The following is a 15,268-nucleotide window of genomic DNA, read 5'->3' as shown; positions in this document are numbered from 1 at the left end:
GAGTATAGATGGACCCATTTGTCTGACCCAGTATGGCCGTTCTTATCCTCTTATGTTTAATATTCCTGGGGTGCTCTGTACTTATTGGCCCTGTTTTTAAAAAGGGTGTTCATCCACAGATTGTAGTCAATTAATTATAGATGAAGGAAGTATTCCTTATACACTAAAGAAAGTAGTGGAGAAATCAAAAAGATCAAGACCAGATAACAATGCACCAGCATCAGCTTTATTCCATCTTGTTCTATTGTTAGTATAGTAGTATAAATGCAGAGTTCACACTGAAGTATATATTGTTTACCATAAAGGAGGACAAAACATTCAAAGTAACTGGTGCAAAATATCCTCACATTTTTTTAAGAAAGCTATTCTAGCAAAGAAATCTCAGCGCTCATCAGAAAGCAGTGTTGCATAATGTACAGTCGTTTGTATACATCTGAGTAACCTTCATTTAAGCAAACCCAAACTTAAATCAAGTATAGTTCCAGTAGAAATATAGAACTTAAGCAATCTACATATGCAAAAAAGTTTAACATCAATCTAGTTAGTACAGCGATTGGTGCAACAGACTAAAACATTCAATAGCTGAAACTCCACTGGTCAAGAGCTGCCCAAATTCTCACTTAAATGAAGGCAGCACAATTTTAAGAAGCTACATGCTGGAACTATCAAAACATCTGTAGATTCCATGTAGGTATTTTGTTAGCACTTCACACTTGTGTAACACATTACAGAAATATGACATACGAGTTAGATATTACTTGCACAGCTGTATGAAAACCATGCTCAAAATACTTCTACATTGTAGAATTCAGATATCTCGGGGAAGTACATGTTCATAAGACTTTGCTTCTCCAACACATGACACTAGTGAACTAGAAGCCTTACTCGGTGGCATTTTCAGGACTGCTGGACAACATATACGGATCAACCATTACATCTGTGCCACAGCTGGCCTTTTTTTCTAGGAAAAGAGGAGAGAAAGACACAGGTAAGAATAGGACCATGAAGATCCAAAAATATACTTATGCAGTAACAGTCATTACAGAGTGTGACCTGTATGTTTTTTGATAGTCTGAAAGATTGCAGTACAATTTCAGACCAACTTTGTCTACTTCATGGTTCTGTACTAAGTTTACCCCAAAGATTACACATTTGAAAGACCATTGTGTACAATGATTAACTATTAACTAAGGCAACTGGAACTTTAGTCAAAGGTGAAATGATTCACCTGGATGCAAGTGTGAAATGTTTACAAGACTGTCTCGAGTTTTGTGTTGTATTGTTCAGTTTAAGAGCTAACCCATTCCACCTGCAGGGGTCAAACATAATAGTCATAGTAGATATTTAAAAACGTAGTTTAAGATAGATGAATTCAAACTGGAACAGGTACAGAGAAGGGCTACTAGGATGATCCAAGGAATGGAAAACCTGTCTTATGAAAGGAGCCTCAAAGAGCTTGGCTTGTTTAGCCTAACCAAGAGAAGGCTGAGAGGAGATATGATTGCTCTCTATAAATATATCAGAGGGATAAATACCGGAGAGGGAGAGGAATTATTTAACCTCAGTACCAATGTGGACACAAGAACAAATGGATATAAACTGGCCACCAGGAAGTTTAGACTTGAAATTAGACGAAGGTTTCTAACCATCAGAGGAGTGAAGTTCTGGAACAGCCTTCCAAGGGGAGCAGGGGAGGCAAAAGACATATCTGGCTTCAAGACTAAGCTTGATAAGTTTATGGAGGGGACGGTATGATGGGATAGCCTAATTTTGGCAATTAATTGATCTTTGACTATTAGCGGTAAATATGCCTAATGGCCTGTGATGGGACGCTAGATAGGGTGGGATCTGAGTGACTACAGAGAGTTCTTTCCTGGGTGTCTGGCTGGTGAGTCTTGCTCACATGCTAAGGGTTTAGCTGATTGTCATATTAAGGGTTGGGAAGGAATTTTCCTCCAGGGCAGATTGGCAGAGGCCCTGAAGGTTTCTCGCCTTCTTCTGCAGCGTGGGGCACGGGTCACTTGCTGGACGATTCTCTGCACCTTGAAGTCTTTAAACCATGATTTGACAACTTCAGTAGCTCAGACATAGGTTAGGGGTTTATTACAGGAGTGGGTGGGTGAGATTCTGTGGCCTGTTGTGCAGGAGGTCAGACTAGATGATCATAATGGTCCCTTCTGACCTTAAAGTCCAGGACTCTTGTGTTTTATCAATAAAATGTTGATTCTGTTAACATGTACAGTTTGTATCAGACATTCAGATACTGTGACATTCTGTGGATAGATGAGTTTGTATCTGAAGGTTTTTTAAAGTTAAAAAACGAACAGTCATTAACAGGACTGAGTGAAAGGGAACCGGCTACCATTTGCAGACTTATACACACTTGACTTTAAGATATTCTGATTAGAGCTCGCTTGCTCTCTCATATGCACACACATAATTTTTTTGTAAGCACAGAAAAACTGTTAATAGAACATTACAGTTAAAAAGTCAAATGCTCAAGAGTTAGGAAATGCCAGCATGACGGTTACCTGTGCACTCCTTGTGCACATGCATTCCAACGGTCTAATTATATGATCACATGCTATTGTTTCCACAGGACCCCTGCTTCATTCTATGCACAAGATGGATGGTGCTCAATGATCAGATATTCAATATCTTATTTTATCCTCATTCCGCACCCTATATAATGCACACTATTCATATCCTGCTCTGAAGACAGGATTATTAATTCCAATATGGCACTCTTGGGAAGGTGGGGTAATATCCCCATTTTACATATGGCGAGTTGAGACAGAGAATAAGGTCAAAGGTATCAGCTAGTTTTGGGTGCCCTGAGACACCTAGGATCTGATTTTTCAGAGTACTTAGCATTATATAGCACTCTACAAGTTCACAGCACAGCTCCCATTTATTTCAGTAAGATGTGAAAGCTCAACACATCAGAAACCATGCCCACAATTTGGGCATCCAGAAAATGAGGAACACAATTAGCGACTTCTTGTGGAAAGTTTGGTTTAAGAGCACCCCAGTGTAACCCCACCATCACACAGGAACTCTGTGGCACAGGCAAGGATAGAATCCGGTTCTTCAGAGTAGCATTCACTTCCCTGAATCACCGGACCCACTTTCTCTTTCTGCAATGCACTGCCTCATTCACTACACACCTTTCAACTTCTGCAACAAATAATGCAGGACCTTACAGACAACCGTCTCCTTTACCACACAATCCTAATTCATCCCCAGAGCAAGACCACCCTGTACACTGAATGAGGCAAAGGACCTGTGGAAAAAATAATGTGATCATGTAATTAAAGACCATCAGAATGTATATGCATCAGGGGGCCAAATTAAGGTTGCATCTTAATCGTGGCATTTCCTCACTTTTGAGGGCTTGACATTGCAGCCTCAATTTTTTCAATGTAGTTTTGTGTGTAATTTCTTGGGTTTTCAGAAAACAAATGAAAAAAAACTAGAAATTCCTTCATATGGCATGTGATCTATCTAGGTGTCAATAAGCAGTGGTGGAACCTTTTAATCTCCTTTCGATCCACCACAGATCTCAGTCACTTGAACTAGTGGAATTCCTGATTGCCGTAGTAGGTTGCCAGCACTAAAGGGCAATGAAACACACACTTTGCCAGAGTGTTTCACAAATATTTATTGACTGCAGTGAGAGTGAGTGAGTCTCAGGAATCTTGGGTTCCATTCCAGGCTCTGGAGGGGAGTGTGCTCTAGTAGTCACAGACTCTTCTGCCTATGCCACCCCCATACTTCACCCCTTCTGCCCAGTCCCCTCCAGCAAGTCCTTGTCCCAGCCCTCTCTCTTCCCCATGCTTGTTTTTGTCCCAGTCTCAGTTTCTTTGCCCAAGTTTGGCAGAGTTAGGAGTAAGTGAAAACATGGTCTTATAATGGGAAGTGTTGGGTAATCATAATAATGGGCAGTGCTACCATTCCCGTCTATCATATAAATTGTCAATGTGACCTTTCAAACAAAAAGACTCAGGAGAGAATTTACTTGTCCATATCTTTAAAAGCCAATTTCCTAACTTCTGTAACAAGGATACCTTACATTACTGGAAAAAAAAAAAAAACCCCACAATCCTGGCAATACACCAGACAAACTTAAGTAAACCGGTGCTAGTAGTAGGAAGGTCTATACACCTTTGACTCAAATGAGAAAAGCAGATTAGCTAATAGCTTTTCAGGCACTGTAAAAAGTCAGGAAGAAAGTATCACCAGCTAAGCTTTTTATTCCTAGTATCAGTCTACAGGTTGACAAATTATACCCGATCATCTCAGAGAAAAAAACAGAATGACATAAGGTTTCTTGTACTTTTTTTGTAAGAAAAAACAAAAATAAGGGAAGAGCTACAGAGAGACCACATGCCTCAGGTGATCAGTAATGGATACAAAGACTTTCATGTGACAGTCACTACCACTTTACAAAGATCTGGGAGCCTACAAGACCCGACTTGTTATCATGGTTCAATTCTCCAGGTGGAAAAGTACCCAAGAGATAAGCCTCAACCGGTACCCTCAGCAGAAAGGCCAAGGATTTGACCAGGCATGAAAACAGAACTATTATTTCCCCTTAGGGATAGTCCTTCCAGACACGGCAATATGGGGAGTCTTGCACTGTTACTGGCTGTGCTGTACGTGCTAGTGAAAAACCCAGAAAATTATTCTACAGTGACCAGTTAGTCCAACCACATTTCACAGCTGGAAGTTCTGTTTAAAATATACTAGAATATCATGCTTTTAGCCTTTTGAAGCATAAGACAGGTACTTAACATCCAACTAACAATGAACTCTTCATATGGCAGGAGTTTAGAAAATAAAATTTAAGTACTACCTTTCAACACTGAGCCTTCCGCTGATAAGGAGTGCAAGTTATCTGTCACATGGAACTCTGCCTAAAACAGAAACAAAAACAGGTTCTGCTGAAAGGGACAAAAACACAACTGCTGAAAGACTTTTTGTATTTGCATCTGATTTAAAAGTAGACTGGTTTTTACATTAACACTCAGGTATTCACTCATGATCAGTCGGAGAATTATTTTCCTATCTCAAGCACTAGAACTGGCTTTGTGTCCATCTTATTTCTTCAAGCCAGGCTTCTGTCGCAGGAATGAAGAAGCTGAAAATTGATTCCACCCCCTTCTTCATAATAATCAGCATCTGTGACAAATGACTCTGGCATAATTCAATATTAGGTTCCTGGATGTATGTGTTGCCATAACAGCACTGTCCAAAGCAAAATACAAATGCAAGACCCCTTTAAGATCATTTCTACTACTAAATAGTTATGAAATATTTCATTGTTCCTTGTGCAATGTTTCTTTAAGCTCTTTGTTAGCACTATATTGTCAGAACTGATGCCCCAATAGCATTATTCAGAACTGTCAAGTCTGACAGCAATAAGCAGCTTTCTGCACTTCCTGATATTCCTTCTGCTTAATACTGTGTTTACTCACTTTCAATATCACCCGTTTACTGGAACTGGGTTTCACACAACCCAAAATAATAATATTCCTTATCCAAGTAACTGGCTGAGGGCTAGCCAGTTATACTCCACTCTTCAGGTTTTAAAAAAGGAGGGCCACAGGGGTCACTTAGAAGCTACAGTGTATCAGGCAGTTTGATAAACTTGAACATCAAGATTTTCCAGATAAAGGTTGGGTGGGTTGGTGTTGGTGTTATCCCTCATGGTCACACAAAGATTACAACTCAAAATTCCAGACACTGAATATTTTATCTCCATTAGGTTTCCCCAAATATTTACCAAGAGCTATAACACTGTACCTCAGATGGACTCTTAGTCACTTCAGGAATACCATTCCAAACATTCTCAGGATTCACTATCTCCTCATTGCCATTAGAGAGATTCAAAACCTATACAGATAAAACATTAACCTTAGTCTAGTAGGCATTACCAGTTTATACAGAATACACATAACACAACACGTTAATGGAAAAAAAGTCCACAACTGGCATATCATGTAAAACACTAAGTATACAATTCCTGTAAAATGAAAGAAGGGAGAAAAGAGTATATAGTGTTCAGTTTCTGGTTCAGACATTTATTCGTCTAAGGTGTATAATCAGATGTCTGCAGCTACTCTTCAAAACCATTCAAAAATCAGACTAGGAAACAAAGATTTAATAGGAAAAGTTCTTGAAAACCTTTACATTGGCACCTCCTGGCATCTACTTACCAAGTGAATTTCCATTGAGTAACTCTATTTACCAATACAAGAGGCAACTGTAACTATGTATTCTAGAAATCCAAAAGCAGCAAGCAACACTAACTACAGTGGAACCTCAGAATTACAAACACTCTGAGAATGGAGATCGTTTGTAACTCTGAAATGTTCATATCTCTGAACAAAACATTAGGGTTGTTCTTTCAAAAGTTTACAGCTGAACATTGACTTAATACGGCTTTGAAGCTGTACTATGCAGAAGAAAAATGCTGCTTTCCCTTTCTTTTTTTTAGTAGTTTGCATTTAAGCCACTACTGCACTGTATTTGCTGCCTTTTTTGTGGGGGGGGGGGGTGGTCTCTGCTGCTGCCTGATTGCGTACTTCCGGTTCCAAACGAGGTGTGTGGTTGACTGATCAGTTCATAACTCTGGCGTTCGTAACTCTAAGGTTCTACTGTAACTATTTTAATCTCTGTAACCTCTCTAGTAATCTGAGAGTCTGGAGAACGTGGGATGCACGTGGAGCAACCAAAGCATTTCTAATGTACATGGAATCTTTTCTACACATGGAGAGAGCTCTGAAGTCCTACTTACCCTGGTGCCTTCATCAGATATCTCCAAAATCCGAGCCTCACACCACTTCAGACATGTCCACACCATACATTTGGAGCCAACAGCAAACCCCTCTAGATTACAGGCATGCTCACTTTGCTCTACAAGATTTGAAATGTCACCAAAATTTGCTGTAACAGTTTTAGACTTGATTAAAAACTGTCAGTGTATTTAACTGCCTCTGCCTGCTGCCTTTTCGGTCTCTGTTTGCAGGTAAGAAACTACTCTTATTTGTTAGAGTTAGTAATGGACGCATTTTACAGGAGACTTTGCAGTGCTAACTCATTACTAAAACCCAGGAATTCAAGAGGTTTTAAGGGTGGAATAGATCTAAATCAAGAGTGTCTCATGGACCACATAACACTATGTTCATATATTATTCCTTTATCTATAGCACTTTTTATGCATCTTACCTCACAGACCTCATTTCCCCATCCCCTCCCCACATGTCTAATCTTAACATTAGAATTAGTTTCTTCTCCAAAACACACCCCAGTCAAATATTTTATAAACATTTAAGCTAAATTTTGCATTTGCAACTGTTGATTTTTTAAAACAAAATGTTACTGTGCTGTACAGTTTGAGTCTATAGCTCTTTAAAATAATTAAGGTACATACCTGCACCATGACCAGCTAAAGTTGCATCCTGCTTTCCTCTTATTTCAATTTCTTCTTCATCTGAGGGCTTATGCCTCAAGGACTCTCCACTCACAAGAGTATTTTTATACTCTCTGAAACCAGACTTGCATGAAGCGTTCATCGGTTCTGCACAACTCTTCTCTTGCAAAGTTAGCCATTTCTTACATTTTTCACCTCTGCTGTCAGCTTGTCCTACATCACAAAGCTCTACAGGGCAAGTAGACACTTGCTTTTTAAAGTCAGTTTTGGGGAATGAAAACTTATCTGCAGAAAGCTCTAAAAGAGATGATTCCAACTCTAACAGGTCCTTCCTTGTTTCATCACCAAGAGAAGCCTGCACCTCAGATGGCACCAGTTCCAATTCCTCTTTTCTTTCAGCACCAAGCAAAGATTGTACTTTGTGCGTCTCTGGTTCCAGCTCCTTCCTGGCTCCATTACGAAGTAAAGTCTTTACTAGGGAAGACTCCACTTCCAACTCAGTTGGTACAGCTTTCATTTGATGAACTTCAAGCAAGTCCAAGTCCCAATCCACACTCTCCTTTGTTTCTTCACTCAAGGAAATCTGTACCTCACATGGTATCAGTTCAAATAGTTTCCCTCTTTCATCACCACATACAGGCTGCATTTCAAGTGACGACTCCATTTCCAACCAATTCTCTCTATTACTAAATGAAGGTGACACTTCAAGGGATTTCAGTTTCATTAGCTCCCCCGTTTCATCATCCAAAAGCTGTATTTGGAGTGATTCCACTTCTGACAATTTTTCCTTTGTTTCATCAGTCAAGAAAGTCTGCATTTTTAGTGACTCCACTTCCAGCACCTCTTCTTTTGTTTTGCCATCCAAGAAAGGGTGCCCTTCGAGTGACTCTAGCCCTTCAAGTGACTCTAGCTCCAGTAAGAGCTTTTTCAGTTCGTCAAGTGAAGAGTGTGTTTGTAACTGCTCCATTTCCAACAGCTTCTCATTCTCACCCAGGGAAGGCTGCACCTCAGCTGATGGAAGTTCCAACAGCTCCTTTCTTTCTTCACCCAGGAAAGATTGTACTCCAAGTGATAATTCTAACATCTCTGCTTTGAGTTCGTCATCCTCCAAGAACTGTGCTTCAAATGGCTCAAGAACTAAGTCCTTTGCTTCACTATTGGCAAGAAGCTGTGATTCAGATGTTTTTGGTTCTGCATATACCTTTGTTTTGCTATCGCTCTCTTTTTCCAATAAAGGATTCTCTACTTTATTAAGTATTTCAAAATTGGTCTGATGCTCATCAGCAGTTTTGAGACTCACTTTTTCTTCAATTTCTGCAGTATTTAGACATCCATTGTCTGTCAGGTGGAATGGTTCTGCACAGAGTAAAGCATCCTGCAGAGCACTATTTTCTTGTTCAGCATCTCCAGTAGAAGCCGCAGCTTTTTCACGGCAAACAGCATCTGTATTATCTGTCCCTAGACCCTCATTCTTTTCACTGAACGTGTTCTGAATGTTTGCCAAAGTCGTGTCAGTGTTATGCTTCCAAAAACATTTCATCTCCTCATTAATGTTTTTTCCATTACATTCCAGTTTAACAACAGATAAGGGAATTTCAGAAGAGCTATCCTTTTGTATTTCCATTATTGTGACCTCTAGTAAATATTCTGCAGTCATGTCATAGAACTTGTCTTTTGCTTCATTACTCCATGAACTCTCTGGGGAATTAAATCCAGACAGACAGCATGGAAACGCTTGCATAGGTATTGTAAGCAATTGATCAGGAATTTGTCTAATCATCTCTCTGCCAACAAGTTCCTCAGATCCATAATCCACATGTCTCACAGTTAGGTTGTTACCTTTTATGCTGCTAACTTTTGCTCTGTAAAGTTTTCCATCTTCACTATACTTTGCTATGCAAATATCACCACTTCTAATACTAGATCTGAAGTCATCCACACTGCTTATTTCAAGTTCTCCAGTTTCCCGTAGTTTTTTTTCTAAGTAGTTTATATTTTCTGGATCAGCCATCTGACACCAAAAGTATTCTGGGCCCTTTACAACAGTGACATACATTTCTACAGTCTGAGCTACCTCTGGAGTCTTCCAGAAGAATGATTTAGTGTCCGTTATACTAAAAGCTTTATTTTTCTCATCAAAAGGCAGAGGTTCACACTGATTTGCCACATCAGCACCACTCTCTCTCCTGTCAAGTGCTTCTGTTGACTGAGATTCTTCTCTCGTTGCAAAGGTTTCATTAATCAAATCCACTGCTATCATACCTTTCTCATCATAGAGAACAATTCCCCATCTGTCTTTGAGTTTCTCTACAAATTCACAGTTTATTTGAACTTCACTTGTTCTTTCTGAAAAATAACTCACTGCTTCCTGTGTCCAATTTGTAAGCTGTTTAGACTGAAGTCCAGCCAGCGAGGAATGAATACTCATCATTGGAATTGATGAATATTTTTCAAGCAGTCTATTTGTTTCACAAACATTAACTACTGAAGTGTTGCCATAATCTATATATTGTACACTGATCCGTTCATCAGATAGTTTCTGTTTTACTACAGCTCGATACCACAAGCCGTCTTCTGAAAAAACTGCACAAATTAAGTCTCCTACTTGCAACTGTTGTTGACTGAGACTATCTGTTCCTGTTTTATTGTTTAATCCTTCTGAAATATTGTTAAGTTGAGGCTCATCACTTGCTAATTGGATATAAAAATCTGAAGGGTTATTTACATGAGAAACGTATACTAAAGTTTTCAGACCAGGCACTAAGTTCCTTGGAGGCAAGTCACATATGCTTTTAAGCGGAAAGAGTGTACTATTTTCTCCTTGATTTCTAGTTTTAAGAGTATCAGGTTTAACAATATCAGACTTTATCTCTTTCTTTATAAAGGGTAAAGATTTATTTTCACCTACCTTTTTACCCACTAAGGGAGTACTTGTTGAGGGAAAAACTTTGTTAGTGTTAAATCTTTCCACAGATCCTAGAAATTTGGTTGACAACTCTCTTTTTGCAGCAGGTTCGAAGTGTTTTACATCCTTACATACAAAATTGGTTTTGGTATTGCACTCCTCTCCTTGGATTTCAGATCTCCAAGTTTTATTCTCAGACTTTCTCATGTATGTTGCTGATAACTTCATGTTTTCATTCCTCTCTTCTTTAGCTTTTATGTTTTTAGAATGCAGAGTTTCATTTCCTACATATTTGTTAGACTCTCTATTTCTTGGTAAGCTTAAACCCTCTTTCATTTTTGCATTAATTTGAATATTGCCATCATACAGTTCAACTATCAGCTTTCCATCAGATTCTTTTGCTACCACTACCATCTTTAAAGGCTTATCCAAGACAGCGGTTTCAAACCATGTGGTAGCTTCTTTTGGTATATTAGAGATATCAGACAGTGAACATTTTATGGCTTGCATTGGCAAAAGCAAGATATCGTATGCATCGCTGGGTATAGGAATCAAGTCTTCTTTCTTTATCACCTGTATATTCCCAAAGTCTACAAAGAAGACTTCCTTATTAGGCTTGGTTTTCAAAACTACTCCTCTGTACCAGTGATCGTCAGTGTACCTTGCAAGACACAGGTTTCCAGGGTTTTGTGACATTTTTAAACTGTGCAGTACTTTGCTTAGTTGACCAATGTTATTTGTGAGCTGTTCTAGAACATTTGCACTTCTGGCAAGTTGGCAGTAAAATTTCCATGGATTGTCAACATGTGTTACATAAATCTCTTCTTCACTTCCAATTTTGATGTCATGTGTAGAATAATAATAAGAGTGTAGATGAACAGAGGATGCCAGAGGTTTTTGAGGTGGTACAGGTCTGGCCAACCCTTTCTCGGTTAAAAAATGGCACACACTCTGAAAAGGTGTAATTAAGTCCACAACATTAAACAGCTCTTTATTGTTTATGGCAGCTAGAGCAAATATTGTACACTTCAGTTCCAAATGATCTGCTGTCTCATCAACAAACTCCTGAAAAGCTAGGATTGCTTTTTCATCCCAAATAAAAGGATCCTGACCATTTGGTTGGATTAAATTGTAAAGGCTGCATCTGAAAGCCTGAGCCTTTAATTTCAAAAAATTTGCATTAATTGAGCAGAGATTCTTTACAGAAACCAGCTCCTTGTTCCCATAGTCAACATATATCACTTCTACCTGTTCTGTAGAATGCTCTCCACTAATAATCAAAGCTCTGTACCATTTCTCATCCTCTGAATACTTTGCTAAACACACTGGACTTGCCCAGTGATGTGGCTGTGTTGAAGTCTTGCAATAATCTTGAATTTCAGCCATTAGCGTTTTAAGTTCTTGGTTGTTGCTACTCAACTGACACCAAAAGTAGCCAGGACTTTCAACATAGGATATTACCACCTGAACTGTACTACCAACTTCCAGCTGACCTTCATAAGGAGATCCTGGTTTTATTTCCAAGTAGTACTGTGTAAGAGAGGAGGGCAGATTTAGGTTTCCCTTAATTTTTTTTTCATCAGGAGCGGAGTCATTTGATAAATGGCAAGTTTCTGCAGTAGGCTGGTCTTTGACAGTCAAAGGCACAGAGGGATTCAGCGCTATGTTGTCTCTTATTGTTTTGGATCGCATTCCACTCTTCCTGGCTGTTGAACTCACTAGCTCCCCCTCGCCAGCACGTTCTCTGGGATCCTGCCCCGGAGACTGAGCAGATAACTTCTGAAGAGCCTCTGGAATCTCAGCCCCCTGGAATTTTGCATAGCCTCCTTGGGACAAGATTTTGCTTATATTTTTCTCCCCCGTTTGAGACTGGTCAAGAACTTCAATCACATGCTTGTCACCCTGCGTAGCCAACACCTGGATCACCAGCTCTTTGCTCTGCACTGTCCTTTTAAAGTGAGCCACAGACTCTTTACTCCATGCCTCTCCCAGGGGAGAGACATCTGCCAAACAGCACTTCAGAGCTACAGCAGGCAGCTCCCTGAATTGAGGCAGCAGCTCCTTCACCTTATACCAGTCCAAGATCTCCCTGTTGCCTCTATCTACCAGGTGCACTTCCACCCCATTCCGCAGCACCCTTGTGATAATGGCCCGATAGTAGGCATTCTCCTTCCACTTGGCGCAGCACAGCGATCTCGGCTGGGGCTCCAGGATGATGCCATCCAGCTTCTGGGCTGGGGAGTAGAAGTCGCTCATGCTCCGCATCAGCTGGCTGAAAGGCAGCAGGTGCTCCTTCAGCCGCAGCCAGAACTCTGAGGGGTCTCGGACGAAGGACACCTGGGCATCGTAAAACACTCCCACCTTCAGCCGCACGCCTGGTAGGTGGGCAGCGGCCGGGTCCCTCTGAGCCGCAGTTGCAAGGAGTCTGTCCGGCGGCGGCGGCCCCGGCTCCTTAGGAGGGTCGGCGTCCTCCTCTTTCGGCTGCTCCTGCGCTCCCTGGCCGCCCTGCAGCAAGCTGTGGGCCAGACAGCGGGTCTGCACCCCATAGAGGCAGTTCAGGTTGAGGCCCTTCTCCCCGTACAGGTTCACGTAGTAGAGGTGCTCGAAGGGGCTGTAGGCTTCGATGCGGGCGCTCACCGCCTTGCCCAGCAGCAGCGCCTTGAGCCCGCTGAGCTGGGAGCGGGACCAGCCGCAGCCCCCGTCCGAGATGCCCTGCAGGGCGCACGGGTAAGTCACTACCGGCATGCGGAAACACTCCACGGGCAGGCGGCGCAGGTTAGCCCCGGTGACAAATTCCTTCCTGCCGTAGTCCACGCAGATCACCTGGGCCACCAACCGACTCTGCTCCCCGGGGAAGATCTCCAGCAACAGCGCGCGGTACCAGCGGCCGTCTACGCCGCGTGCGGCGCAAGGGGAGCCCGGCTTGGGTAGCGGATCCTGCTCCCACCTGACCGCCGTCTCGTACATCTGGTGCAAGGAGTCCGAGAGGCGCCGGATCTCCTGGGACAGGCTCTGCAGCTGGCAATAGACGCGGTGCGGGTCGGAGATCTGGGTCACCAGCACCGGCTCAGTCACCCCCAGCTGAAGTCGTGGGTAGAAGAAATCCAGGGCGTCCGGGCCCGGCTGGGGAGCGGTAGCCACAGGGTACTGCGTAGATGAAGTAGGGCCAGGGGGCTCCGGCTTGGGCTGGCCGAGCAGGCGGGGTGCCGCCAGGCAGCGCTTGAGCAGGGCTCGGAAGCAGCTGGGAGTGACCTGCTTGGCCAGGCCCAAATGGTGCATCTGGGCCAGCAGCCAAGGCAGCTCGAGCAGGACCAGGCGCTGCGGCATCAGCACCTCTCGCACCAGCCCCGACACCTGCTTGGCTTGCAGGTAGCCGAGGAACTCCAGGGCGCCCGCCGTCCAGCTGGCGGCCGGCTGCTCCCCGCCGCCCGCCCCGGCCGCCCCGGCCCCCGGCGGCACCAGGTCGGCCAGCACGCAGCCCAGCACCTCGGAGGGCAGGTGGAAGAATTCGTCCCCGCCCCGAGCCAGGTAGTAGGCGCCGGTCGTCACCGTGCGACCCTCGTCCAGCAGGAAGACTCGGCAGTGCTGGCCCTGGCGGCTCACGACCCGGCAGCGGTGCCAATGGTCCCCCAGTTCCACCAGGCACAGATCCCCCGGGCACAGCCCGGCCCCCGCCGCCGGCCAGACGGCTCCCGGGGCGCCGACCAGGCGCGGACCGGCCTTAGCCTGGATGTCCTGGTGCAGGCGGGCATATTCCTCCCGGCGCTCGCCCAGCAGGCCCCACAGCCGCACCAGCGGCACCTCTGGGTGGACGTCCACGAAGGAGACCCTCAGGCTGACGGTGGTGCCGGGACTGGGGATCCCCTGCACGGAGCACATCCCCCAGCGCGGCCGCCCCCTCAGAGCGACCGACCGCGCACTGGGAAGGGAGCTAGCGGCCGTTCCGCTGGTAGAGAGGCACGTGACCACCCCCCAAACTGTCCGGCACGAGGCCGGCCCGCTACGCTCCATTGTTATAGGCTCTTCTTCCTCACGTGACCCTTCCCGCCGCCGTTGGGTGGTCCGTGGGCCTCCCTAGAAAGAACGTCCGTTAAACGAATGAAGTTTGTGTTAGGAGGGAGGTCGCATTGGTCCAGTCCGTTTTGCCCAGGAGGAGGGGGGTAAGAACAGGTTGGGCGGCCCTTGCCGTCAGAGGGGAAGGGAGGGGGTGAGGGTCAGCAGTACTCCTCAGGCCCTTGGTGCGGGATAGGCGGGCGGAGGCCTGAGCGGTGTCTCCAGGCTACTGGGGCTCAAGGCAAGCCATTAGGGGCTGGCATCTGGTCTAGAGTGAAGCATAGCATGCTGGGACTTGTTTACATGCTGCTTGACATCAGGGGAGAGCATTGCATGCTGGGAGGGACCTGCCTTTACAGGCTAGGTGGGCTGAGGACCAAGCATTGCATGCTGGGAGCTGTCTCTACAGGCAGCTCAGGCTCAGGGTGAAGCATTAAGCTATGGGACTTGAGTACAGACTCCTTGAGGTCAAGGTGAATTGTTGGATGCTGGGACCTGTCACTACATATTGCTCAGGGTGAAGCATTTTATGCTGGGATCTGTCTCTGTAAGTTGCAGTTTGGGCTCAGGGTTAAGTGCTACATGCTGGGAATTGTCTGTGGGCCGCACCCAGCTGCTCAATTCAAACAGTGGTTGTGATGGCAGTGCACAGTTGGGAGCATGTTTCTGTGTGGATGCAATCTGTGTTACACCTCTACTAGCTGGACCACATGGTTAGCATGTAAAATTTCTCTAAGGCACACAAACTGAGGGCTGGGTGCTAAGCCCAGCGTCCCTAAACCACAGGACAATAAGCTCCTAATATTAGCCATTAGGTGTCATAAAGTAATTTTGCAAATTAGCAGGATGGGGACAGCTGTAACTTAAACAGCTTC

The 15,268-nt window shown here is 44.0% G+C and overlaps 1 protein-coding gene across 2 annotated transcripts; it reads right to left on the bottom strand.

Moving 5' to 3' along the window:
* Positions 1-204: 204 nt before the first annotated feature.
* On the bottom strand, positions 205-14,655 carry TDRD6 (tudor domain containing 6). Of its 2 annotated transcripts, none has more exons than XM_043542166.1 (5): positions 7,436-14,655; positions 6,800-6,948; positions 5,806-5,895; positions 4,856-4,916; positions 205-961 (listed from the first exon to the last, which is right to left on the bottom strand). In XM_043542166.1, the coding sequence occupies exons 1-5, from the start codon at positions 14,349-14,351 to the stop codon at positions 882-884; spliced, it is 7,296 nt and encodes a 2,431-aa protein (XP_043398101.1). In that variant the 5' UTR covers positions 14,352-14,655; the 3' UTR covers positions 205-881. The 2 variants fall into 2 exon arrangements, with proteins under 2 accessions (XP_043398101.1, XP_037749870.2); XM_037893942.2 differs by having other exon boundaries at positions 6,800-6,918; positions 7,436-14,653.
* Between the last annotated feature and the right edge of the window lie 613 nt (positions 14,656-15,268).

This window comes from Chelonia mydas, chromosome 3 (assembly GCF_015237465.2).
Source record: "Chelonia mydas isolate rCheMyd1 chromosome 3, rCheMyd1.pri.v2, whole genome shotgun sequence".
NCBI classification, from domain to species: domain Eukaryota; kingdom Metazoa; phylum Chordata; order Testudines; family Cheloniidae; genus Chelonia; species Chelonia mydas.
This window is presented reverse-complemented; position numbering and strand designations above follow the sequence as displayed.